General features: G+C 51.5%; 1 protein-coding gene across 1 annotated transcript in view; it reads left to right on the top strand.

Annotated features, from left to right (window-relative positions):
• Positions 1–27,272, top strand: part of PLB1 (phospholipase B1) — a gene marked incomplete at its 5' end in the record, with an annotated part of 123,289 nt that overhangs the window by 80,914 nt on the left and 15,103 nt on the right. The window contains 17 exons of the mRNA XM_082672605.1: positions 2,908–2,951; positions 3,662–3,770; positions 5,132–5,183; positions 5,905–5,985; positions 6,544–6,609; positions 7,738–7,838; positions 8,822–8,903; positions 9,575–9,679; positions 10,730–10,825; positions 11,377–11,448; positions 17,697–17,762; positions 20,910–20,970; positions 21,522–21,580; positions 23,530–23,597; positions 23,845–23,888; positions 24,106–24,205; positions 26,856–26,907. Coding sequence (XP_082528731.1) covers positions 2,908–2,951; positions 3,662–3,770; positions 5,132–5,183; positions 5,905–5,985; positions 6,544–6,609; positions 7,738–7,838; positions 8,822–8,903; positions 9,575–9,679; positions 10,730–10,825; positions 11,377–11,448; positions 17,697–17,762; positions 20,910–20,970; positions 21,522–21,580; positions 23,530–23,597; positions 23,845–23,888; positions 24,106–24,205; positions 26,856–26,907 — 1,258 coding nt within the window. The remainder of the gene's footprint in view (positions 1–2,907; positions 2,952–3,661; positions 3,771–5,131; positions 5,184–5,904; positions 5,986–6,543; positions 6,610–7,737; positions 7,839–8,821; positions 8,904–9,574; positions 9,680–10,729; positions 10,826–11,376; positions 11,449–17,696; positions 17,763–20,909; positions 20,971–21,521; positions 21,581–23,529; positions 23,598–23,844; positions 23,889–24,105; positions 24,206–26,855; positions 26,908–27,272) is intronic.

A 27,272-nucleotide genomic window follows, 5' to 3' on the forward strand; every position in this document is an offset into this window, starting at 1 on the left:
GCCGAGGGACAGAGTGGAGGTTGCCTCCTGACCACTGGGCCCCAGGCTTTACTGAGGCTGCAGCAGAGAGAAAAGCCAGAGGGAGAGCAGGAAAGCAGAGCTTATTACAGTTGAAAAAGCATGAGGTTGTGGCCGCTTTACTTAGTCTGAGCTAAAGAAGGCCGTGGCCTCACATCCTAGTGTGGGAAAACAGAAAATACAGCAGACAAGCCAGCCAGCGATGACGCTGGTGTAGTCAGGGGAGTGAGGTGATCTGCCCAGCTCCGCAAACAGTTCAACTGCTCGGATTCCTGGGATTCCGATAGAGACAATCTTCTGCTAAAGGTCTCTCTCTGCAGCTGTGGAAAAATTCAGCCATTGCTCTTTGTTTCTTCCTATGAGTGAGGTCCAGTAAGGCCTGATGTTTCAATCTTCTGGTTCCAATTCCGAGGCCTTGTGTGCTCAGTGGCTGCTGTCCCTTTAAACCCTTTATTCTAAATGTTTCAAAGACCTGCCCCAAGACCCATGTGCGTTAAAGATAGGAGCTCTTCTTGGTCAGAGTCTGAGAGACAGTTTGACACTTGATAAAGCGCGTAGACTAGGGTTTCTCAAAGTGCGTTCCATAGAACACTAGCCCCAGTCTTTTATTTTGGGGAAAATATTTCCTACTATACCCTTCCTCGGGGGAATTCACATACATGTTAGCATACTGAAGGCTCTGAGAAGCCGCCCTACGTTGAAGAGATCTGTTTAAATTGTGTCTGTTGAATCCAGTGTTTCCCTTAATCCCAGAACTCTTTCTTTGTTCATAACTCTTTCTCTGTAGATGCCCATTAGCATCCCCTGGGAAATGTCCATGCAGTAGACTGATCTGAGAAAAAGCAATTTTCTGAAGCCATTAAAACTTCCGGATGGGAAATATGAGGCAATTAATTGATTATAGGTAAATTAAGAATGCAAATCGAGCCTCTTCCTCCAAGGAAAGGAAGTGGAGAGAGCGGACCTCACAGAGTCAGATGGGGGAGAAGGATCTTTGGTGGGTGGGCGGCTGTGAGCAGGGCCTGCAAGAAGAGGTTTGGCTGTGAATATTTGCAAGGCCCCTTGACCTGTAAGGATCACACAGCAGTCAAAGGCCCCAGCTCTGGGTAGCTTAACGGTGTGGTAGGCCCAGAGGTCTTTAGAGAATTGCCTTTCCAATTGAAATGTTTGCTTGATTGAACTCATTCAAAGGACAAAAATAATATTTATCAAAAAATGCATTTCTTTGTCTTATTAATTAGGAGGTCAGTCTCATGTTATTGAAACTCCTCCAATAGATGTTATCAAGCATCTTCTCTGCATCTCTCCGCACACTATGGGTGACTAGAGAACAAAGCCCAGCCTTCGAGCTTATGGTGTCATACAACTTACATTAATCTGAAGGGTCTCGTGTAAACTAGCTGTTTCATATGGGTCTGTTTTCTTTCATGTTCCACACAGTTCTGATCAGAGCGAAGGCTTTCCTATTTTTGCTCCTCCATATTTATTTGTATAATTCTCTCTTTTCTCCTGGAAACGGGCTCAGAGAGATTTCTGTAGCCTATTGGTCTTGATCAGCTACCTCACTTGTTTTGGAACAAAGATAGTTTTAGACAAGAAATTACAATAGAATGTACTTGATGTGTGTGTGTTTACGTATATCTCTGTGTTTATATGTTGACTGAAGGAGAAAAGGAGGCAGAGTTAGAACACAGTGACTGGAGGAGGTATATGGCTTTGTAATTTCCTGCCAAGTGAAAAGTGTTCTGATTAAGTGCTTTTAGTCCAGAGAAGGAAGGATCAGGAAGCAGCTAAAGTAGTAGCTTTATACAGAGTTGGGAAGGATCAGAAGCGTAAAAAAAAAAGCCCAACCAAAGGCCAAGTTAAGTTCAGACATTGGGTGGAGGTAGGAGAGAGATTCCTGAGTGAGATAGAAAGGTAGGGCTTACCTGGCTTCTTTTTCTCTCCACCACTTGAGGTTCTTGAACCTTTGACTTAAGCCTCTGACCACCATAGTGTGAAATAGTCAAGTTCATTCCAAGCCTTCCCTTGAATGAAGAATAGCCAAGACTTTGATTCGTGGCCTGTCCTTTGGAAGGTTCTACTGGTGGGCTGAAGGCTAACACTGTGTTCTCAAAATCTCTTGGCCTGGGATAATATGCTGGGACTGAGGAGGGAAGAAAGGAGGAGACACAGAAGAAAAATAACAGTAGATACAATACATCTGAACATTGGACTTTTTTCAAATAGAAATACTTTTCTCCTTGCCTCCCCCATGTATTCAGTTTAAATGCATGAAAGGCAATGAAACTTTGTGTCTCTTCAAGTTAGATTGAGGGCCATAAAACTAGATGAGATGAGATGAAATGAGATCGGGCATTGGAAGGCAGTGAGAGGCCATCCCCCGAACCTTCCAGCGGGATTTGCCTGACCACTGGGCAAAGAAGAGCTTATCCATTTTCTAAAGGTTTCCAGCTCAAGCTGGTTTTTAGTTACCTTTATGGTTTTTAGTTTCCTTTAGAAAGTTGCTTAACCCCTGTGTGCCTCAGCTTCCTACTCTGTAAACTAGAGATAGTTCATCCTCATCACAAGCTTGTCTGTAGATTTGAGATAACTGATGTAGAGCATCTGGTTCGCGGCTGAGCTCGTAGTATATACTCAGCTAAGTGCGCTCCCTCCTGATTTGCTGAAGAAAAGAAGCAGCCACCTTTCAGCTTCAAATCCTGAATTTGGGGGAACCAACTCCTCGGGGAATTCAAATATTCTCAGAATCCCTCAAACACAGAGAGATGTCTCTGGCACACCTGGCAGGTACTGATGGCATGGGCATTGTTAAAAGCTGGGGGCGCTTTTTTGTAAAGCCTGTGTATTGATTCAGTCTCTCTCATTGGCTTTGTTCACTCTGTACAGTTCAGGAGGGGACGGCTACCTGGAGAATGTGACCACCTTACCGAGTAAGTAACCACCGGTGGCTTGAGGTTGCCCTCTGGGTCCATCTGACCCCCAGGCTTCCTGAAAGTGCCTCTCAGCTAAGAAAGGAGGGAATAACATCTTCCTTGTGGACTGTCATTGAAATGAGACGAGAGGCCTGTGGACAGGTGGCTGAAGGGGATGGAATAAACTCTGTGTTTGGATTCCGGAGACCTGGGTACGAGCCCTGACCCTTCTGTGTGCTGGCCGGGTGACCTGGGCCAAGTTACTAAACATTCTGAGCCTCAGATCTCCTCAACTGGCCCAGAGAGTGTGGAGATAGTCTAATGGGACAGTGAGTATTTGCTGCACTGTAAACTATAAAAAAAGAAAGAAAGAGGGCTTCCCTGGTGGCGCAGTGGTTGAGAGTCCACCTGTCGATGCAGGGGACACGGGTTCGTGCCCCGATCCGGGAAGATCCCACATGCCGCGGAGCGGCTGGGCCCATGAGCCATGGGCACTGAGCCTGCGCGTCCGGAGCCTATGCTCCGCAACAGGAGAGGCCACAACAGTGAGAGGCCCGCGTACCGCAAAAAAAAAAAAAAGAAAAGATAGAAAGAAAAGAAAAACTGAGAGGCTCTTGTTGTCTTGGCCCAGCCTGTCACCAAGTCGTTTGAGGCCCCAACTCCTCTCAGGAGCACACTCTGCCTTCCATCCTAAGCCCTCTGTGTCCTGTGCACCCTTCCCCTTCCAGATATCCTTCGGAAGTTCAACGGAAATCTCACAGGCTATGCGGTGGGCACAGGCAACGCCAGTGACACAAATGCCTTCCTCAATCAGGCTGTTCCTGGAACAAAGGCTAAGTATGGCATTTGGGGAGGGGAGGGGGCCTGTCAGGTAGGGAGGGGGAGGCACGTAGTCCCCTTTAAGGTTGTAATTCTGACCTCTGAGTGCCAAGGGGACATTTATCCATTTGCAGCAATGATTTGAGAAGTTCTTGGCCACCCTCTTCTGTGGCTGCCCCGTGACCAAGGCCGCAGGGAGGCTGGAGGGCTGGATCTTGGACAGAGGCCATGCTCCTAGAGCCTGAACTCCTGGCCTTGCTTTCCTGTGCAGCATGTTCTAATCATTCAACTAACGACCCACCTTAGCCAATTTTTAAAACTTAACCATGGCATAGTGGTACTCTCTACAGCACCTCACAAGTGGCAACACCCCCAAAAGATCAGGGAGTACCAAGCAAATGGATGGGCAAGCCAGGATCTCCAGCCTCAGAGGCTACTTAGAGGGGCAGTAAGTCTTGTCCTGTCCCTGCTCCTGCTCTGGAGCTGCAGGAAATGCAGCTGAGAAGCCAGAGGCAGCTGGAACCAACTGCTCAGCCTCCCGGGCTGCTCGTCCAAGGAGGCCCCTCACCCTGCTCCTAGAAGCCTCAGCCGCCTGAGTCTCCTTGCTCCTGGCCCAGCCTGGGAAGACCCTTCTTAGTAGTAGAAACGGCTGGGGACAGATGGACCCACCACCAGGCGCCAGGAGATGAACGTTCTGTGGCTCCATCTCACACTATAACAGGGACCTAAACTAGTGAGGAGCTGGGGATGCCTGAGGTCTGGTCTTTCCATGAATTCTAAACCCGAGTGTTTGTATGGTGTATATTTATTCCCCCACCTCTTTCTAAAAGAAACATGTAGCTAAGTTTGCCAAAAATGACACAACATATACATGAGAGAGAAAAATCACAGCTTCTGGTGGGGGGAGGAGGGGAAGAAGCAACTGTGTCAGTATGAGCCTTCTTACGATTCTTGTGTCTAAGCATCAAACACTCAGCTTCCTGGCAGCCAGGGTAAAAAGAGGAAGCATGCCAAAACTTTCCTAGATCTAATTTCAGAATCTACACCAGTCCTTCAAAGGAGATGAACGGTTTCCTAGCATGGAACCTTAAAGACCCTTTGCATGTGGAGTCCTAGAAAGGAGACCATGCGTAACAAATATAATTGTCAGTACCCTTGACTGTTGCTTTAGGACAAACACACGACAGGCTTTGCAAACGGTTATTTGTTGTAAGAACTCTCCAGGAGAGGCAAGTAGCTTCTTGTCCTGAGCCTCAGGGTCTCTGCCAGCTCGTGGTGGGGGGGAGGGGTTAATGCCATAGAAACCTCCAGTTCAAGCCCTTTAGGATGAAAGGTCTGGGCGCTGTTCCTCAACAGGACTGATTTCTTCTCCTCCTCAGGGAACTTTCAAGCCAAGTCCAGACTCTGATACAGAAGATGAAAGATGACCATGTGAGTCAGATTTTTGGTTACTTTTACATTGCTTTTTCTTCTTTTTTCTTTTTGGCTGCCTCGGGTCTTCGTTGCTGTGCACCCGCTCTCTCTAGTTGTGGTGAGTGGCGGGGGCTACTCTTCTCCGCGGTGCATGGGATTCTCATGGTGGTGGCTTCTCTTGTTGCAGAGCACAGGCTCTAGGCACGTGGGCTTCCGTAGTTGTGGCTCGCGGGCTCTAGAGAGCAGGCTCAGTAGTTGTGGCGTGAGGGCTTCGTTGCTCCGCAGCATGTGGGATCTTCCTGGACCAGGGCTCGAACCCGTGTCCCCTGCACTGGCAGGCAGATTCTTAACCACTGTGTCACCAACGAAGCCCTATGGTTATTTTTAAACACTAACTTTCTGACCCACTAAAGTCCCCAAATGGAATCGTCTGCCATGAAACCAGTGAGCCTCCTGTCACTAGAGGCATTCAAGCAGCAGTAGGGCAGCCCCTGTCGAAGGCCCTCAGGAGATTACGTCAGCTGGGGGGAGGTTTGTTGCTGATCACAATGACCTTGAAAATCCCTCCTGATGCTAAGAATCTGTGGTCTATAAACAAACCTCTGAAGTTCTGTCAGCTCTGAGATTCTGATGCTGTTATTTCAAGAGGGCAAGGAAGTTTTAGAGGGTTGAATGGATTTCCTAGCTGTGGTGTTTTTATTTGGTGGAAATCATCAGGCATTTTCCTCCCTCTGTGTAGAGAGTAAATTTCCACGAGGACTGGAAGGTCATCACGGTGTTGATTGGAGGCAGTGACTTATGTGACTACTGCACGGATTCGGTAATGGGGGCGGGCCAGGCCTACTCATCGCCCTTGATTTGACCTGTAAGCCTTGGAGATCCTATCTGAGAACAGTCCCTAGAATCAGCCCTAGGATTGTCCATCTACACCTGTGTGTGTGTGCACGCACACACGCACATGCACACGCAATTCACACAGGTGCACGCACACACTTCTTGCCCCCCGAACCCTCGCATTTCTGGCTCCCCCCCATGTCCTAGCTGGCATGAGGCAGCAAGTGACAGATATACAGTGCTTCTATTCCCGTTTCCTACAACTCCGGAGAATTCCGAAAGAGAAGAAGCAGTAAAGCCCAAGCCCGTGAAAGGGGTACTAGACACCTTCTGCTCCTGAGCTACAGCTCTGGCTGAAGGTTCCAGTCTTCGTCTGGCCCATCTTTGGCAACAGCGAGTAGCCAACCGTTCATCTCAGATTCTGACATGACGAGCTGGTCACAGTTGGATGCCGAGGGAGAACGAGGCCTTGGGGCTGGAGCCGGGTGGGGAGACTGCCCTCTCCCCCTAACCAGCTCCTCCTCTCCATCCTGTCTCTTCCCAGAATCTGTATTCTGCAGCCAACTTTTTTGACCATCTCCGAAATGCCCTGGACATCCTGCACAGAGAGGTGAGTGGCGGGCTCCCACAAGCTGGACACAGCTCAAGCGTGTTGGGGGCAAGAGGGTGAAATGCCCCCTCCCCTGAAGGAAACAGACAAGGACGTGGGCTCCTGCCCTTTCCAGAGTTTGGGGCTTCCCCCCAAGGAAGCCTCATTCTATTTGGAATCAGCCCCGAGGGTCTCAGGCTTGAAGAAGGGAAGGCAGTCCCCCCACCTCTACCTGGGACATTCCCTGGTGGAGGCAGCTGGGCGGCTCCCAGGCTGGGCACCGCTCTCTGAGTGGCAGGCAGTGTCTACAGTAGGCCCCTCTCTGGTCTCCCCACCCCCTGGCATGGACAAGCCTTTCCAGATGCCCAGGAGGGGGCGCTCTGACTCCCAGATGCTTCTATGGGTTGCCAAGACTCTGGGCCTGCTCAGCAGAGTTAGCCCAGGTCGGGCTGGAAGGAGAGAGTCAAGGGCTAATGTCCTGGCAAACGGGGCACCTACCTCACCAAATTGAAAGCTAACGGATTTGGGGCTTCCCTGGTGGTGCAGTGGTTAAGAATCCACCTGCCAGTGCGGGAGACACAGGTTCAAGCCCTGGTCTGGGAAGATCCCACATGCCGTGGAGCAGCTAAGCCCATGCGCCACGACTACTGAGCCCACGTGCCGCAGCTACTGAAGCCCGCGCAAGTAGAGCCCATGCTCCGCAACAAGAGAAGCCACCACGATGAGAAGCCTGTGCACTGCAACGAAGAGTAGCCTCCACTCGCCGCAACTAGAGAAAGCCCACACGCAGCAACGAAGACCCAACGCAGCCAAAAATAAATAAATAAATTTTTAAAAAAGATTAAAAAAAATACTAACAAATTTAAAAAAAGAAAGCTAATGGATTTGGGTTCACTGACTGATGGCTGAACGAGCTGAGCCCTCAGCATTTAGACTTGGGTCTGCCATGTTGTCCTGCTCCAGGAGGCCCATTCACGCTGCTGCCAACGTGGGTGGCACAGCCTGCAGGGCCCTAGGTGGTCACCTTGTGTCGACACCTCCCAGAACCCAACTCGGGGACTCCGGAGCCAGATCCCACTTCTTGGGGCCCTAAGGCAGCTTGTGAAAGAAGCCCCTCAGCCCCTCTCTCATCTGAAGCCTCTCCCGTAGGTACCCCGGGCGCTGGTCAACCTCGTGGACTTCATGAGCCCCCGCGTCATGCGGCGCGTGTTCCTGGGGAACCCCGACAAGTGCCCGGTGCAGCAGGCCAGGTAGGCGGGTGCTTGCTGGTCTGGCTCATGCGGTGGGGACTCCTCGGGGTCTCTGTGACTTGGTCCGTCCATGTGTGCAAGTCTGTAACAGAGTCTGTGCCAGGACCACCTCCTTCTGGGAAGTTGGAGCCAGGGCCCCCGCTTACCAGCCTCAGGGTATCAGCGAGAACCTCTGTGATACGGGGAAGCCACGGGGAAGCCACAGGGAAGAGGTTAGGGCTGGGACAAACACTAGTTCTCAGAGACGGTGCAGCCCAGCCTGTGAGAAGGAGAAACATATAGGGACGTGTCCACGGGTAGTGGAAGCGTAATGGAAAGCAAGGGAATGGTCCCCAAGATTCCCTTACCTTTGTGGGGAAGAAGCGAATTGGGGAAGGACACAGGGAGCTTCCAGCTGGGAGTGTTTTGTTTCTTAAGCTGCGTGAGAGGTGCAAGGCGTGTGTTTTATTATTCTTCCTACATTATATATCCATATACTCATTTAACAAATACTTTTTAAAATTTTGCTGTGCACCAGGTACTATTCTGAGTGCTCTAGAGATATCTTTTTTAACATTAAGTGTATTTTATGGATGTGAAATAATCCATAACAAAACAAAAGGGGACACGGTGGGGCACTAGTGTGAACTCAGGAGGTGTCTGAGGCGTGAGCATCAGAGGCCCCGAAATACCAGCTCCAGCGCCAGAGCAGGCACTTGTACTTTATTTCTAAACACTGAACGTTGGCTTTTCATTGTCCAAATTCACGTGTTCAGCGTAATTTGCTGCAGGCCCAGGGCCTGTGGTCCAACACTTGGACCTGCCCCATACACCCTTGGGGCTTTGTCCATCCCCCTGTCAGGCCTGAAACCTGCCCTGAGCACGCACGTCAGAGCCTCCTAAGCCAGGGCTCCGGTGAGCGCCTCACCCCGCCCCACGCAGCAGAGTCAGTCTCTGACCTAAGCTTCTGCTCTGGGTCCCCCTGCCTCCCCCTCTCTGTGCAGCATTTTGTGTAACTGCGTTCTGACCCCGCGGGAGAGCTCCCAAGAGCTGGCCAGGTTGGAGGCTGTCACCCGAGCCTACCAGGTAAGACCAAGAAAGTCTCTCCTCCCCCTCGATGAACACGCCAGTCCAGAGCCCCCCAGGGGAGGCACACGGGGAAGGGAAGAGCTGTTCAGGCTTTGAGGGGTAACATCGCCCTCCAGGCCACTTCCTGGCTGAGGTGTCTCAGGCAGCCCAGTTGGAGTCATCCCAAAGGAACCCAGGTGGCAGAGTCCTCGTGGCTGAGCTGTCCTTGGTGGCTCAGCCCTGACACTTGGCCTGAAGAGGGCGGCAGCCCTAGGTGCCCCATCGGACTACCTTTCCCTCCACTGCACCCTAGAGGCCCAGCTGTCCCCCCAACCTCCCACCTCCCCAACAGGCAGGCCACGCACGAATGGGGAGTTGCAGGTCCCGAGCCTGGGGGCCCTCTGGAGACTCTCCCTAGGTTTTTCCGTTCCTTGTGGGACTTCCTGCCCGGCCCTTCAGAACTTGCGGTCCACTTAAAACCAAAACCAAAAGGTGGCACAACCCGTATCCAATACTCTGGAAAGAGATTTACCATCAGGTGTGTCTGTGTTCTCAAGGGAAGAACTGAGTCAGCCCACCTGTTGAGGGAGACGGGGACAAGGACACTACCCACCCACCCCCACCCCTGCCCTAATGGGCACCTGGAGCCCCAGGGCCTGTGCAGAAGGCACCCATGTGTGTGTCCCCAGAGCAGCATGCGTGAGCTGGTGGAGTCAGGTCGCTACGACACGCGGGAGGACTTCTCCGTGGTGCTGCAGCCCTTCTTCTACAACATCCAGCTCCCCATCCTGGCGGTAGGCTCCCTGCCCTCCCTGACAGGGCTGCCAAAGGGAGGAGAAAATTCAAGGCAGAAATGCCAAGTCCTTCCGTGAGAGTGAAAATAAATGGGGCAGACCCGGGCAGCTCTCCAGCTGCTGGTCTGGCGGGTACAGCTTCCCCGAACATCAGAGCTGCATTCCCAGAGGGAGTCCCACGTGAGATGTTCTCATTACTACTCATCACAGCCTCCATTTTATTGAGCACCTACTATGTGCCAGGCACTGTGCGCACCACGCATCAAATCTCCACAACTGCCTTTTGAGGTGAGTTTTATCATCCCCACATAACAGAGGCTCAGAGACTTGAAGTATCTTCCCTAAAATCATACAGGAAATAAGGCACAGAGGTGAGATTTGAACACGTCCAATTCCAGACTATTTACTTTCTGCCCCACAGCCAACACTGCAGTTATAACGGAGGGTACCATTTCCGCCCCTGGCTCTGCTCTCCACTTGACACTTCCACTCTGAGCAGAAGAGCTCTGTGAATGGACCAGGGTGGGGACTCAGTTCTCTCTACCTGGGCCTCCATCCCAAGGGCCTGGCCTACCTGGAGGGCAGCCGGAGGAAGCTTTGAGCACCTAGGCTTTGCCCAGGCCTGCCCCAAGGCTTGGCCTCTTCTCCCCACCAAGGTCACTGGGACCAGCTGGCCAAGGGATGGGAAGTAGCTTTTCCCAGCTGGCTGACCAAGACTTCCTCAGGGACTAGTATCTCATTCCCTCAACCATGGCATGGGTTACGTACATGTGCCTAAAAATACATATAGCACTTTTTTAATTAAATAAGGGGAATTGTGGGACCGGAAAGCAGATTAGGAGTTTGGGGTCACTCAAGGCTATTGATCTGTGGGACCGCTCTGATCTCCCTCTCGAGGTGAGCAGGGCCTTAGGAAGCCACAGGCGGGGAGCATCCTCGGGGGAGGAGGGCATTGAGAGGTCAACCCCAGGGGTCAGGCCCACCAGCTGTGGCCCACTATCCACCCTCTGCGCCAACGGGATCTTAAGGACGTCTGTTTCTCTCCTTCAGGATGGGCGCCCGGATGTGTCCTTCTTCGCCCCAGACTGCCTCCATCCAAATCAGAAATTCCACTCCCAGCTCTCCAGAGCCCTTTGGGTCAATATGGTAAAATACATGGGATGTCCCTGGTTCTCTGGGGTTCTAGTCTAGAGCAAAGCCCCCTAGAATGGAGCTTGTTCCTGGCCTCCCTTTGCAAGCAAGATACAGAGGAGCAGTGGCCAGCGCATCTGTGGAAGTCTGTATAGAACTGAAAATACGGAGTCCTTCTGATTCCGGGATCAACTGCCTCCCCTCTCATGGGCTTTGAACTGCGGTGCGGGACTCTTTACATGAATGCAAGGCAGAACCCTCACGTTTATTCAGTATTTTCTATGTGTCAGCAGCTGTTCTAGGCAGTTTAAGCCATGTTATCTCATTTAAGCTTCTCAACAGCCCTGCAAGAAAAGTCTTAGGAGTTTCTGAGGAAGCTGAATCCTACAGAAGCTAAGAAACTGGCCCAGTATCCCACAGCTGGCAAGTGGCAGTGCCAGGAGTGGAAGCCAGGCCCCCTGAAAGCAAATCTGAGCTCTCCCCACTGCAGGAAGCCCTGCCAGGGAATGTTCACTTCAGGGGAAACAAATTAGTACATGCACGTCTCTCTTTTCTTCCTCAATCAGCTTGAACCACTAGGAAAGAAAACGGATACCCTGGACCTGATGGCAGCTATACCCCTCCCCTGCCCTGCTCAGGTAATGAGGGAGGGCCTGCTGTGCTGCTCTCCAGAAACCCAGAGCTCAGACCCCACCCATCCCCTTCACCCCGCACCACAGCTTCCCCTTTGCCCATCTTGCCCCCTGACTGGGAGAGGACGGACTTCGGAGGATGGAGGGAAGTGGAGGAGAACAGAGAGGGGTAGAAGAGGGTACAGAAGCACCTGTGTCTCTAGGAGAGGCAGGTGGGAGAGGAGGCCTGGCCCCAGTAGAGGGAGACGAGTAGGGTGACGGATGTGGATTCTTGAGAAGTGGCGTTAATAAGCCAGAAGGTGGGAAGACCACTCATTTCAGCAGCGGTACGTGGGGCAGTTGGGAAGGTCCGGCTGCAGGTTGGAGGCCTAGCAAGAAGCCAGCTGGGCTCAGAAGCTGTGGTTAGTGGTCGTCGAGCCTGGATCGGGAATGTCCGGCAGGGAGAGGGTCAGGGAGGAGAGCCCTGGAGCTGGGTGGGGGAGGGACAAGCAGGCCCAGCCTTGCCATGACTGGGGTGAGGCTGGCTGGGCTCCTTTTAAGGAGGAAGATCTAAGTGGTTGTTAAACCTGATTTCAGGCCCAGGAGTGGGGCAGGTACACGTGCCCATTGCCTTCAACCCCCTCTTCTAGCCCCTGTCTTATGGCTCTTTAACCAAATAAGGCTGAGGGCAGAGAGCCCTCAGAGGCAGTGAAAGCAGGAGAGCGTGACCCGGTCTGGGAGGCTGGGTTTCCCACCTGGGTTGGGCTGCTTCGCCCTCTCCCACCCTCCCAGCTGAGCAGGGAGAGGACCTGCAGCTCCCCCGTGTGTCTGCCAGGGCTCCAGAGACAGTGGGCAGCCCTGCCTGGTATACCCCTCCCTGTCTGCTGCCTTCCCCACCCCAGTCTCAGGCCCAGGCTCAGCCTTTGTACCATCAGCTTCATCAGGAGGGTGGGAAGAAGGGATGCAGGAGTGAAGGCAGTGGTAGCAGAGGGCTCAGATGCCGGGTCCAGGGCTTGGAGCGAAGGAGATGGTCAAAAGATGTAATAATCAGTGCAATGCGGGCAAGGTCCTAGAGGGCCCTTCTGTGCCAGGTGTTAACCCTTTAATTGCTAGATCCACGTACAGCGGGTTCTAGGGGAGGGACCAGGCAACCTGGGTAGTGGGGGCATTCGGGGACTCAGAGCAGTGGCTGTAAGCCATACGGGGGTAAGTATTTCAATATTTTCAGAACCCATATGGCCATTCTGAACATCAGCCATGGAAAACCCTCTCCAATCTGCCAATTCCCCTTCCATTAAATAGTAAAAGTAATCACAGCCCATTCCAGGGAGCCGTCATTTGCTCTCCTCCTCACAAATATCTGTTAAGTACCAGGTTGGAGCCTAGGCACTGGGGCAGGTAGAGCCCTGTCACCATGGGCTTCAAAGTCCCAGATCAGGCACGGAGCCCCAAAAGGCTGCTGCTTCACCCAGAATCTCAAGCCACATTGGGCTCCGCTTCTCCTCCTGGACAGAACCTGAATGAGCCATTGGTGAGCAGAGGAGAGCAAATCCAGCCTCCTGGAACGTAGAAGCCCAGCCTGGGAGAAGCGGTTGCCAGGCAACCCCAGAGCACATTCCAAAAGGATCCATCTGTTGGCCAGCCCAACCTCACCGCACCAGGCAACGTAGAATTCTGCATTCCTCAGGTCCCATCTGCTCCCTCCCATGTGCCTTGGAGCTATATAAAAGTCCACCAGCAACTCAGTGTGAGCTGACAGGGGCCAGGCAGCACATATTTTAATCCTAGCTGAGTCTAAACATAGAGGCCACAGGCAGGACCCAGCAGGGAGGAGGGGGCAGGGACGGATGCAAGCACTGGGGAGCTCTCTCAGCTTCCTGCCTGCTCCTCCCCCAGCCCCAATCAACTGCAAGTGCATTCTGCCCAGCCAGGTCGGGCACTTAACAGTATTCCATGGATTTCTGTTAGACTTTAAGGTTGCACACAGGATTTTATGGCCAACTTTTTTTTTTTTTTTTTTTTCTTGCGGTACGTGGGCCTCTCACTGTCGTGGCCTCTCCCGTTGCGGAGCACAGGCTCCGGATGCACAGGCTCAGCGGCCATGACTCACGGGTCCAGCCGCTCCGCGGCATGTGGGATCCTCCCGGACTGGGGCACGAACCCGTGTTCCCTGCATCGGCAGGCGGACTCTCAACCACTGCGCCACCAGGGAAGCCCTGTGGCCAACTTTTGATCAGTTGCTCTGTGGACTGTGACTGTTGTCCCCTTCCTGCCTTCATGGCCTCTGCCCACTCCTTCCCTAACCCAGGGCTGCTGGCTGTGGCTCCTCCTCAAGCTTTGAAGAAATCGGCCGAAGGTGAGCGGAGTCCTTTTTCAGGTCTTTTTCTTGCCCTCTCTAGACGCGTTTGTCAGAGTTAGCCACCTCCTCCGTGAATTTATTCCTCCTTGCATTCGTGGATGTAAAGCCACCTCGATTGTTCTGTTTTTCTAGCGTCTGCCCCTTCTCATCTCTTTTAATAACCCTCCTTCCTTTCTCCCAGCATCGAAAATGTGGACATTCTCCAACTTCCATGTCTCAGCCCTATTCTCTTTTCTCTTTCTTTAGGTCCCCTCACTCTGAGATCTGTCCATTACCAGGGTTTCCCGTTAAATGTCTTTGCCTAGGATCCCCCAACCTGTGTCATCATTTCTTACTTTTTTCCCCAAACTTGAGCTCTATTTCTAACCCTTAAGAGATCTTTCCCCCTTGGTTGCCCTCTATGGTGTAAGCTTACCCAGAAGGCAGATTAAATATATGATCAGGGTACCCACAGAATGGGGGAACCAAGGGGAAACACGGAGAGACAAAGTGAAATAATTTCGAGTGCTATTTCATCCAGTCTTTCATCTTGAGAAAAAGCCGAGGTTTCTTGGATTCCCTTATACTTCCTTTATTATTTAGCAGTGTTTCTCTTTTGAATTACATATGGGGTCTATTGTCTTTTGAATGCTTTGGACTTCTAAATCTCCCATTCCTGCCCGGACCTCCTCATCATCTCAAACTCACTCATATTCATTCAAAAAATGATGTTTGAGTAACAACGTCCATAGGAACGAAATAGCTGTCTTCCCAAACTCTCTGATCCTTAGGACTTCCTATTTCTGTCCACGTTGTTGTGGCTGTCACAGTTCTGCAGGTGTGAAACGCCAGGCACGCTATCTGATAGGATCCTTCCTAGTGCTTTTCCCGCTGGCATCCTTTCCGTTCCCACTGCCACCACCCCAGTTCAGGTCCTCAACACTTTGTGTGTTAAAGGTCACCTGATGCTTCCCATCACAGAGCAACAGAGAATTTTATAACCTTAGGATCTCAGTGCAGAGGGCCTTGGAGTCCTGTTGAGGCAGTCTCTCATATAATAATTGAATTATTCTACCACATCCCTCCCAAGGCAGCTAGAGGCTATGGCTTCTACTTACACTTCCACACGCTCAAGGCAGTGCTTTTCTAACAGCCAAGTGGCTACCTGTTAATATGTTGTAAAATCAGCCTAGTAGGTCGCGTTTGGGATGGGATGATGGGATGGGATAGGATGGGAGGTTGGGATGAGGTGGGACAGAAATGTCAGAGGGTGTTCCATGCACCGCTGTTACGTCCTCCTCTCTTCTACCACTACCACCCTCCCCTGGGTCTTCTCCTCAGTTTCCTCAACTATTTATCGCAGACAAGTGTCCCAAACCCTGCCTCACGTAGTAGGTATGTCTCCTTGGAACGTGGCCCCCCCTTAAGTTGGTGCCCGGCCCTGACAGTACACACCTGGTTTGGTCCGAGCAGCACAGAACAGAAGAAAACCAGCTCTCCTTCACGGAACTTTACACCTAGTAACACTGCCAAGATGAACAAGACCTTTTCCCGAAACCACTGACTCACGTTGCTGACTCACATCAGGTGGCTGTCGGGGCTGTGCCCACCAGCAGGCCACACCATCTTTGCACAGCTCTAACTAGGAGAACATTTCCTTGTGCTGGCCTTCAATGGGCTTAGCTTTCTACTTACTGGTGTTAGCAACCTCGCCTAGGAGAGCCAGCGGACTAAATGGGCTCCCTCTTCCCTCTGCTCAGCTCCAGGCCTTTAACCCAGTCTGACTCATGCAGACACAGTGCGGTCAACGGGCCCAGGGCACCCAGGCCGCCTGTCTGCCACTGTCTTGGACCTGTTCTCATTGTTCCCGTTCTGGCCTCACTCCCCACCGCATTCCAGTGTCTCCCTGACGCCTTAGTTCAGTCTCCCCTCTCTGGCCCCTCCCTCTACCGTTGGATCATGAGATGGAATAGGCTCTCCAGTTTGATTTTAAGCATGTCTGGAAGGGCAGGGAGCGTCTTTGCTCTCCGGTTCTTCCTGTGGTAACCACTCTGAGACTAGCTCCAGCCCCCAGGCCCTGTGCCCCATCGGGGCTCCCGTGAAGTGGGGAGAGAATGATAACGAGTGACCCCCCTCCCAGCGAGTCTCGTCTTTGAGGACCACACATTCCCAGATCTTGCAACCGTTCCTCAGCAATTACTGCACTTACCGGATGCGCTATCCTCTGATGCTTCGCTACCTGATGCTTCTCATGTTCTCTGCCTGACCGGGTTGTAAGCCTCTGTATCCTCCCCTCATTCTGGCACCTAGAACAGAGCTCTGAACACATGGGGCTCTACAAAGGTGGGGCATTTATTTATAGGATGCTCCCAGAGCGCCCTCGTCTGATGGTGAAGCTCAGGGGGCACAACAGCATTGGCCAGAGACAAGCCTCGTTAGCCGGGGCGACGCGCCATTGTAAGCTCTGTCTCCTTGCAGTGTTGCAGATGGTCCAGGGCACACTTCCTGCCCTTGGCCCCGAGTGCCCCCTCTGAATCATGTTGCAGCTAGGAATGCCGAGACTCGGAGGCTAGGAGAGACGTGCACTGCCCAGGGAGCCAAGGTCTGTGCTGAGGGCTAGGGCTTTCATGTACCTAGATTTCATCCTCCAAGGTGACTGCTGAGACCTTCTCTTCCTCATCCCTCTGTCTGACCAGCAGGGTCTTTCTCGGACCTGACCCCCGTGATCAGGAGGAATTCCCCGTGAGGAATGGCAGGAGGCCACTGCTGGTCAGGAGGCTTGGCGGGTGGGGCCGGCTCTGCACTCACTTCCTGCTGTCCACCTGGAGCAGGTCCCTCCTCCACTCTGCCCCCCAGTTGCTCCTCATCTGTAAAGCGGGGGCATTCAGGGGTTGCAGACTCAGATGCAGTGCCAGGCAGGAACACAACCGTGTGGATGGGATCAGGTCTGGGACAAGAGGAGGTGGTAGGGCCAGAACTGAAGGGCACACGCCTCTTCGGGAAGCATTCAGAGTTGGTCTTCTCTCCTCTCCCTTCCTTTCCTCCTCTAACTTTTTAAGCACCTTTCAGGCCAAAATAGAGCAGATGGGCAGTCAGCTTTCAACCCCTGGTTCGGATCTCCAATGACCTCTTCTCCAACATTCCGGTTCTTCCTACTTACTCCCATGTTATTCCCAAATTTTCAGACCATGGCCCTTCTACCCCACTCAGCACGTCTTGTGAAGGTGTTGACAGCCCTGGGCTGTTTGGCCTGATCTCTGGCTTATGAACTTCTTATTGCTTCACTGTCATTTTCACATTTTCTCATTACCTGCTTTCCCCCTTTTCTCCTTTGTCTACTTCCTTCTTCGACCAACTTATCACCCACAACTGAATAGACCTGGATTCTTGACTGGGCGTGTGTGAAACTGACTGTAAAATAAATAGGTGAGCAGGGAAAGACGAGGCTGTTTCACGAGAAAAAAACACAACCAGAGTATGTGCAGCCAACCCGAAGGGGGTAAGATACATAATTCAAAGGAGGCAAAATCATACTAATAGCAGCAGATATTAAAATACATTGATGATCATAACACTTTTTGGTGAAGAAAAAAGTGCTATAATGTGAATCTCTTGCCAGAGAAATGACAAAGGAAAGAAAAATCATTCTGAGGATTAGGGAGATGTTCAATTGTCAGGGTGAAAACAAAAGCGCAGAACCCTGACTAGAACGTGTATGGAACCCTTTTTAGGCCTTTTATTGTGCATCCCTTGTCAAAGCTGTTATGTAAAACCCTCTAGGGAATGAATGAAATTATGTTTGTACGGTTCTTTCTATTTAAATGCAGAAGATCATGTTAAATAAATCTACAGGACAGGATTGTTAGTACTTAATGTTTCCTAAGCAATCTTCCAGGCTGTCAGATAAGCTCTCCCTGTGGTTTCTTTTCTCTCCTAGAATGAACCCTTCCTGAGAACCCCCCGGAACAGTAACTACACATACCCCACCAAGCCGTCCATTGAGGTAACCCCCGACGCACGTCTGCCTCTCTCAGGGACAAACCATTTCCACCTCCCGGCGACTCGGGGCGTGGTGTGGGTTTCCGAGAGTTAGCTTAATCAGAAACGTTCCCCGCTTACATACTGGAAATTGGAATGTGAAGAAAAGGCTCCTGAACCACAAAGTCCCAGGATTGTCCTAACATGTTCTCAAGTGTTTACCTGATGTCAGCAACCAACTAGAGGAAGTGCCTGTGGAGCAGTTGTCTCTGACCTTTGCACAAACATCATTTCTGATCAGGCAGCTCAGCCTTTCAAGAAGAGATGAGGGGGAGGCGGTGGGTATGATGCACTGTCAATTTCCTGTCGTTGAGTGGGAAGAACCTCAATTCCGGGGGCTGGGCCCAACAGGAAGCTGACACATATGCAGGTGGGTCTCCAGGGCTTGCTTGGTTCAAGTCAATCATTCTAGCTCTGAGGATTCAGGGCCCATGACTTTAGGGGCAGCTACTGCAAAGATGGCCTGAAGGATCCTGAACCACACCCGGCCTTGCAGGACCGGCCTGGTCCAGACCACATGTGTCGGCCACCAGATCGAGGGATCAACCACCAGTGTCGGATGAGCACCTATGGTTTGTCCAGTCTTGTGCGAGGGGCTGGAGGGCGTTCAGAGAAGCGTCCGCGTGGTCCTGCCCTCAGGAGTTAGAGGTCGTTCCAGACTGGGCACCTACGATGTGTCAGACACTGACTCAGGAAGATAGAGCAGTGGACCAGACAGATGGGTCCCACCCCTCATGGAGCTTACAATCTACCGGAGGAGGCATCCAGTAGACAGCTAAACACAATCATTTCATAGAGTGAAGACAGCTCTGAGGAAGGTGATGCAGGAAAGTGAGATGGGGCAGGGAGGGTGGCATGTTCTGATGAGCCGTGCAGACCACGTCAGGCCTCTCTGAGGAGGAGAGATTTGAGCTGGGATGTGTATGATGAAAAGACGCCGGCTATCTGGAGAGCCAGAGTCCCAGACAGGACCAGGGAGTGCAAAGGCTCAGAAGTGGGGCTGAGTCGGGTGTATTTGATGAGAGAAAGAAGTCAGTGTGGCTGTGGGTGTGTGAATGAGGTAGAGAGTAGGTCATGAGACCAGAGGGTTTATTGAGGGACCGATCACACAGAATCTGAATCCCTAAGAAAGAAGGTTGGACTTCAGGTGGAGCGCTGTGGGAAATTGTCGGAGGTTCTAGGAGAAGGTGATGTAATCTATTTCACCTTTTTAAAGACCCCCTGACTAGTGTGGAAAATGGATTCGGGAGCAGCAGGAGTGATTGAGGAAAGACGTTTTATAAGCCAGCTGAAGCACTGAGACTAACTCACCTGAAATTATTGAAGAACCGTTAGGTGCTAAGCGCTGGGATGCAAGCCATGTGGTAATGCCACCATCCAGCCTCTCTGAATTCTCTTAGGCTCATGTTAGCCCAACAGAGGCGTGTCCCAGGCCAACCACGGACAAAATCCATTAGAATTGAAATGTCAGCTACATCTTGTCAGTTGGGCATTGATTGATTTATCTAACATGCGTATATTTATTGGATGCCTAAATGGCGCAGGCACTGTGCAAAGTGCTGGGTATACACTGGTGAAAACAGTGGTTCTGGTTCTGTCCTCTTGGATCTTAGTCTCATGTGTCTTTGCTTCTGTTGCCGGAAGAGTTAAAAACCCAGGCCTAGAAAGTGGTGGGATTTGTTTCTTTTTTTAAAATACCTTGCTATTTAAATTAGCCACAGACAGGCAACAGCAACATTACTTGAGAACTTGTTAGAAATGCAGAGTCTTAGGCAGCACACCAGTCCTGCTGTCTCAGGATCTGCATTTAACAAGACCCACAGGGGATCCGGGTGCCCTGGCATAGGGTGCCAAGTACAGTTCTTCCCTTGGAACAGACGAGAGTGCTCCATTTCCAACCTGGGTCTGTTCATCTGCATGGGATGGGCTTGTCTCTGACTCACCAGTTCTCTGAGATGTTTCTAAAGTGCTCACGGCTATAGAATTTTTTTTTAATTGCATCTTCCCCAGATATTTGTCATCTGCGCTTCAAGAACATCTGTGTTCTTGATTTCAGTAGAACTCCCACACAGAAGAAGGACTCCATCCGTGTGATGAATTGAGCAGTTCCCTGGAATAAACTAAATTACATCAGATTAAGCAACTAATATTTAAAGGAAGTTTCATTTTTGCTCCCTTGTGAGAGGAGTGTTTTAACAAGGCATGTCTGCCTCATCATCTGACCAAATGAAAGAGACAAGCTTCCAAAGCCTTTGGCAACCACACGCCTAGAGAATCAGTCAACCGGACAACAGCTGTGTGTGGAGCCCTACTGTGCACTCAGCCCTACTGGGCTTGTCCCTCAGGCCCCTCTGGGCATATGCAAGCGTCTGCACTAGGGAAGGAACTCTATCTTTCCCCCAACTTCTGCGCCCTCTGCTTCCCTCCCCATCCCCTCCTCCAGCACCTGGCAAGTGTGCCCTATATTCCAGAGACAAGAGAATTGGACTGAAGGTATCCAGGTTATAGACGTTAATTTATATACATACAAGGAATTGTTTGGCTATTAAGTTAAATACACCAAAAGAAATGATATGCACATATTCAGAAAAGATATGCAGAAACCAGAAACTTTGCAGTTGTAAAAATTTCACATTACTGTCCTAAATATATTGTAATTATTGTTTTGGTCCTAGCATTGTAATTAGTGTACATTAGTTTCATGTTAAACGACACCACCAAAACCCACATGGAACCTCTTATGAGGCATCCAGGTCTGTGTTCCTTTGGGAGACCACCTGTTGCACACCTTCACTGTTTTCTCCCCTACTTTGCATGACTGTGGGCTCCATTTAAGTGTGTAGATAAGTTGAGGTGGGAAAGACTGTGGGTGTGCATGACTGTGTCCACACATCATGTGTTTTGTGCATGGCGGGTGGGGAGAGACCTATTTTCTCCTCTCTGATTCCCCTCTCGCTCCATCCACAACTCACAGCTCTAGCCTCACATGATCCCCTACAGTAACATAATTCCAGCCTCCACCAAGAATTCCTTAGCTAGTTCTTCCTGGGCTGAAGCTAACCTTCCTGCACAGTGAGTGTCGGGTGTTGTGTCTTTCCTCCTGTTGATTTAGAACTGGGGCAGTGACTTCCTGTGTGAGGAGTGGAATCCTTCCAACAGTGTCCCCACATCAGGTTAGTATAAACATCATCACCCCCTTCAGTCAAGGGCCCCCTTCAGTCAACCTACACACACACCTTGGAGCCTTGAGCAGGTCTTGCTGATTCCCGTGCAGTGCAGACCTTGATCCCGGGTAGCCCATGACAAGCTAGGCTGCAGCACTGCTGGGCTCCCGGGCTCTCCACAAACCACACTTCTCCTCTTGGCTTAGTCCCGATGGCAGCCTTTCAGACCTCCCTGCCCGGTGAGGTAGGTATAGTCAGGGATTGGGGTCCTCTCTACCTGTGCTCATGACCCCCCCGCCCCCCACCCAGCTGGAGCTTTCCTGGACCACTCCAGTGTGAATTGGGCTCCTCTCAGGATGGATGAGAGCCATCAAGCCCATCACCTTCAGTGCCTTAGTTGCTCTGAATAGATGGAAAATACAAATTTGCTAAAGCCTTAGGCTGGAAATAAGTTTAATGGGAACCTGTGGGATAAGAACAGAATCTCAGACTCCTAGCCAAGTTAATAGTTTCCAAGGAAGACCTCCACTGACCATCCATCTTTTTTCCTGTCTCCCTAGTCCATGAGCTCCGGCCAGCGGATATCAAAGTGGTAGCTGCCCTGGGTGACTCGCTGACTGTGAGTACTGAGCTGGGCCAGGCCCTGTGCGGAATCACCTCTTCCTCCACATCAGCTCTGTGTTCAGCATTTAGCCGAGAACGTACCTGTGTCCGGCAATGAGACATAGCCAGGCAGCCGCAAAACACCGGCAGGCGATCGAGAATGCCCTCCCCTCCTCCCTTCCACAGCCTGGCTCAATACCACCTCCTCCACGGGGCCTCCCCTCCATCCCCTGATAGAAGCCGTCCATCCCCCTTCCCCACTGTGCCCAAGCGTTTCATCTGTGTGTGTTAAGGCAGCGGTCCCCAACCTTTCTGGCACCAGGGACAGGTTTCGTGGAAGACAGTTTTTCCACGGACAGGGGAGGGGGGCAGGGGAGGGGTTCAGGTGGTAAAGTGAGCGATGAGTAGCGGTGGGGAATCGCAGGTGAAGCTCCGCTCGCTTACCCGCCACTCACCTCCGGCAGTGCGGCCCAGCTCCTAACAGGCTTCGGACCAGTAGTGGTCCGAGGCCCGGGGGTTGGGGACCCCTGTGTTAAGGTACTTATCCAAGTCTGCCTGCCTTTACCAGGGAACTCATCTCCTTCACCCAGACTCCCAGGATGGTGGGTCTTACCCACACACCGCCCAGCACCCGCTCACCCCATTTAAAGATGTGTTTGTGGGGGCAGAGGGGGCCCAATACCTGCACATAGCACAGTTTCACTAAAGGAATTTTAAGGGCCAACTATTTAGCTATTGTCTGTGTGTGAGACACTCTGCTAGCAATTCAGAGGGAAAATCAGTGTGAGATGTAGTCTTAACCCTCTAGAAACTTGTCCAGCTGGGGAAATAAAAAACACTTACACAGAAGGAGGTACGTAATCATATAGGGGACAAACCGGACTTGTGAAATCAGGTATTCATTTCAGTAAAGAACAACTTCTCCAGATGGGTTTGAGTGTGTTTTAATTTTGGTATGAACGTGGGGAAAGCTGTGGAAGGAAGGATACACACCAGGCTCTTAACCATTAATTGATCCTGGTAGTGTGTATGTGAGGGTAAGGGGTGAGGAGGGAGGGGGTGTAGACCCTGGAGCAGGGGGCAGGTTATTAAAGTAGGGGTAAATTAGTAATTAAAACATCCTTGTATCATTTCACTGGTTATAGTGAATGCATACTAATTTTGTAATTTTCAAAGAGGAATACTCTCTTTTTTTAAGATAGGGCCTTTAGAAAGCAACTATACTCCATTAATTTAAAAAATAGGGCCTTTAAAAAAGCATTATGGAGGAGGCAGAAATTGACAAAGGTGTTAGAGAATGAACTGGAGACATAATGGCTGGAAAGGAGGAGTTTTAGCATTCCCAGAAAGGATGGAGTGGCTGTTAGTAGGCCGGTCCAAGGCCCTCATGCTTCAGATCAACTTGTTTAGACCTGAAGGTTTGTGTGGACGGGAAAGGAGGTGGTGAACAAGGAAAGGAAAGTGGAAACCAGGTCATGGTGAGCTCTGAATGTTGGTGAAGGGGTTTGGCTCTGACCCTGTGAGTAAGAGACACCCACTGGAAGGTCAGAGTCAGAGGGAGGCGTGAAGGAACAGGTGTGCTTGGCAGAGCAGGTGGGCAGCCCCGTGAGATGGGAAGAGACACTGGAGACCGTGGGGTCAGGTGGACGCCAGAGCTGTCCATGGTGAGGAGATGAGAGTCTCACCTGCAAATATGGCAAAGGGAACACGAAGAAAGGGACGGAAGCCAGAGAGGTTGGGGAGGAAGAATCTTGCTTCTTCCACAACTTGGTTACTGGTTGCGTGTGGAAGATTGGGAAGTCAGGACGACTCTGAGATTAAGTGGCCTGGGGAAAAGCTGGTACCATTTTCAGAAAAGGTAAATCCAGGTCCCAGCTGCTACACCAGGGCAAGAGGGCCCCTCCCCAGTGCCCCCAGGCTGCACCCGACCCAGCCCAGCTCTAGAGCCTTCTCTTTGCCTTTCAGACAGCGGTGGGAGCCCGACCCAGCAACTCCAGTGACCTCTCCACAGCCTGGAGGGGACTCTCCTGGAGGTGAGGGTGCTCTCCACTCATCTCTGTTGATGACGCTCCCCACAGAAGCATGGGTGGTGTGTTTCCCTGTCACCCCTCCAGAGATGAGGCCGGGTACTCAAGGCCCGGTGCTGGGATGCAAGGCGATGCCCCGATGCTTCTGTTGTTCCTAAGGGAGATGGGAATCCTGCCCCAGGGCAGACTGTCTGGTTCTGACTCAGAAATATGATGACCTGTGATTTTAACAAATGTGCTTTCGCTTCCCCAGCATTGGAGGGGACGGCGACTTGGGGACCCACACCACACTGCCCAGTAAGTAGCAGCACGGAGAGGCACCATCACTGTGGCCGTAGCAACCCCTCCCTGAGGCCAGGGCCCTTCCACTGAGCGAGGGAAGAGAAGGTTGTCTGTAAGGAGAGAAGTCAGCCTGCCCTGAAAAGACCCAGAAGCGTCCTGCCCACACCTGTGCCCCAACACTGCACGTCCATCTCCCTCTCACCTGTGCTCTCTGCTCCTTCCCTCTTCAAAGACATTCTGAAGAAGTTCAACCCCAAAATCTTTGGCTTCTCCACCGGCACCCGGGAGGAGACGGCCGGGCTGAATGCAGCAGTGGGAGGGGCCAGAGCTCGGTGAGTAGACGTGGGTACTGGAGGGACAGAGGAGGGCAAGGCCGAGAGATCGGGGACGAGAGAAGGGTGGTGTCTGGGACCCGGGCCCACAGATGGGCCGTAAGAGCCGTGGTGCACGGAGCATCTCTGCTGCCCGGCCCTGAGCTGCCCCCTCACGTGGATCATCTCCTGTAATCCTTACACCCTTCAAGATGGGGACTAGCGTGAGGACACAGAGGCTTAGACCGTTTCCTGAATGGCCCAAGCTTATCAGAGCGAGGGACCAGAGGAGCCAGGATCAGACCAGGCTGAGTCAGAGCCTTCGCTCTGCCCGCTGAGCTGTTAGCACCTCTCAGGGCAGCAGGGAGAAGCCCTTGAGGGTGGCCGGACAGGAAGCATGCGGCCAGGGCGCAGGGTGCCCTCCTGCCGACTCCAGCTGGTCTCCCAGCCCAGAGGAGGCTGGGGTCGAATGTGCAGGTGACAACTCTCAGCACCTTGGGGACACAGAGCAGGACCTCACGGCTGGCGGCCCTTCCCTCCTCCCTTCTCTCGCCTCTGAACCTCCAGCCCTTGACTCTGAAAAAGCCGTATGTTGGCACTCGGGAGTTAGATGGCATTGACACTCGGGAGTTAGATGGTAGAGCCTCGAAACAACATGGCGGTTGTCTGTTTGCACTTGGATTTCTGTGGTTGACAACAACCCAGATAATTAAAGTTGAAATGCCTGATGGAGTTCATTGATTTTCTGCACAGAGCGTGCTGGGTCTTTGCTTTGTAGAAGGGTTGCTGCACTCAGATCACCAGGGAAACAGAACCCGCTTGACTCACCCTGTTTACAGGGAAAGTTCCTTTCAGACGCGGTAAGGAGGGCCCCACGCTCGCTTTGAGCCTCTGAGCCACAGGAAGCGATGTCAGGTCCTCAACATCATAAGCAGGAAGAATTATTTTCTGCAAAAAATTGGGCTTCATGGGGCCATCATATCAACCTCTAGTTGCTGGTATTACCATTATTATTTTTTTTAGAGCCCAGGCTTTATTAACCAGGAATTGATTCCTTAGTCTGTTGACATTCAAGCCCCTTTCCCCGTTCCTGCTTCATTTCTCTTAAACTGCTTTTTCTATTTCACTGCTGCTTGGTGTCTCCATCAGGCAGCAAGAGTACCTGGGGAGGAGTGGCAGGGGAAGTAGCCGAGACATGCAGCTTCTTTAAAGCCTGACTTCCCCTAGTGCCCTCGAGGGCTTATCACCCGTGGATTCCCCTGTTCATAGCTTGAACCTATTAAAAGGTTACAGGGATTTCTGTGGTCCCCTTTAACCAGGACAGGCTTTCTTTATAGCTTTCTGACACACGCATCAATAGCAGTAGCGTGTGAGATACGGTCCTGAATGTATTAATGAGAAACATGGCAGGGATGGTACCACGTATGCTTGGCCACATGCCCAGCTCACTGTGGACATGCAAAGATTTAAAATGCCCATTCTGTACCAGTTACTGCTTTTATGATTTCTTCCATGGAAGCCTCCATTGGCTGTATCCCTTCTCACATACATATCTTTTTTTAAATAACAGTTTATTGAGGTGTAATTGACGAGTACACTGTACATATTAAAAGTGTACAATTTGATCAGTTTGTTATATGCATATACCTGTGAAACCATTACCACAATCAAGATGATAAATATATCCATCACCTCCAAAAGTTTCCCTGTATTTCTTTGTAATCAATCTCTCCCTCCCGCCCCTTCCTGTCTCTACCCCACTCCCTGGGCCCCAGGTAACCACTGACCTGCTTTCTTGTCACTATAGATTAGTTTTAATTTTCTAGAAGTTTACAGAAACAGAACCATAGACTGTGTACTCTTTTCTTGTCTGACTTCTTCCACCCAGCAAAATTATTTTGAGGTACATCCCCATTGTTTTGTGTATCACTAGTTCATTCCCCTTTATTGCTGGGTAAGCTTCCATTGACATACCTGTCTCTCATCCAGAAGCATTCAATTCCTCGTTCATGGCAGGTATCCAGGAGGTGAAGGAAGAACTAGTCCTGTCCGTATTTGTCTCCCCCGTCCTGTTTTGTTGCAAGTGGGAGAAGTGAGGAGATGGGGAATGGTGTGGAAATCCAAAGGAACTACAAGGAGAATAACAAAAGGATTAAAGGAATGGAGAGTGAGACTTAGAGGTAAAGGTTAAAGGAGTCGTGAAGCCTGGAAAGGAAAAAGCTGAGGGATCATTTGGGACGATGAATTTTTTCAAATATACAAAAGGTTATTTTTAAAACAGGCAGCCAAATAAGAACTGAACAGGCTCAGTTCAGTTTCATCCTGCAGCGAAAGAGCTGGATGAAGTATAAGGGAATGTCCCTGATGGGAAGGTCGAGCAAATCCCCCTGAAGTGGCTTCAGAGGACCAGGCCTGCAGAAGGGGGTGGGGAGATGCAGATTAGCCCTTGGCAGGGTCAGGATCAATTACGGCTCCAAGGTCCAGGGCAGATCTTTGATTTTTCTAAACAGGTTGAGATTTCTTGAGAATGGAAAGCCTTGCAATGCTATGAAAGAGTGAACTTTATATAACATTTTTCTTCCTGAAACGTCTCCTTGCCAGGCCCAAATCCGACAGCTTGAGCCCTCCCTCGTGAGCCAGCCCTAATGTCCCCTTCTCTTCCCCCCTCCAGTGACATGCCGGCCCAGGCCCGGGACCTCATGGAGCGAATGAAGAACAGCCCTGTGAGTACAGGACCCCGGGCCGCCCCTGGAAGGCGCTCTGCCCGTAGCTGGGGTGGGCGCAAGCCGCCCTAAAAGAGCCCCCTCTGTATCACTGCAGCGCTCTTGGCTCGTCCTTAAGAGGGGCCAAACGAGCCACGAGGAGCAGGCCTTGCCACCCAGACGCCGCCCGTCTCTGCCGCCCCCCTCCCCCCAGGGCCGGCTGCAGGAGGTGAGAGGGGCAGAGGGTGGCCGGAGGTGGCAGGCCTCGGCCTCTGGCGGCTTTCCACTTTACCCAGGAGCTGGCTTCCAGAGCCCTATTATGTAAACTTTGGCTTCTAAAATTAGGCAGCTCATTCCAACCCTTCCTCCTTCCCGCTAACCCGGCC

The sequence above is a fragment of the Grampus griseus genome (genome assembly GCF_964374135.1).
Source record: "Grampus griseus genome assembly, chromosome: 15".
Lineage (NCBI taxonomy): Eukaryota > Metazoa > Chordata > Mammalia > Artiodactyla > Delphinidae > Grampus > Grampus griseus.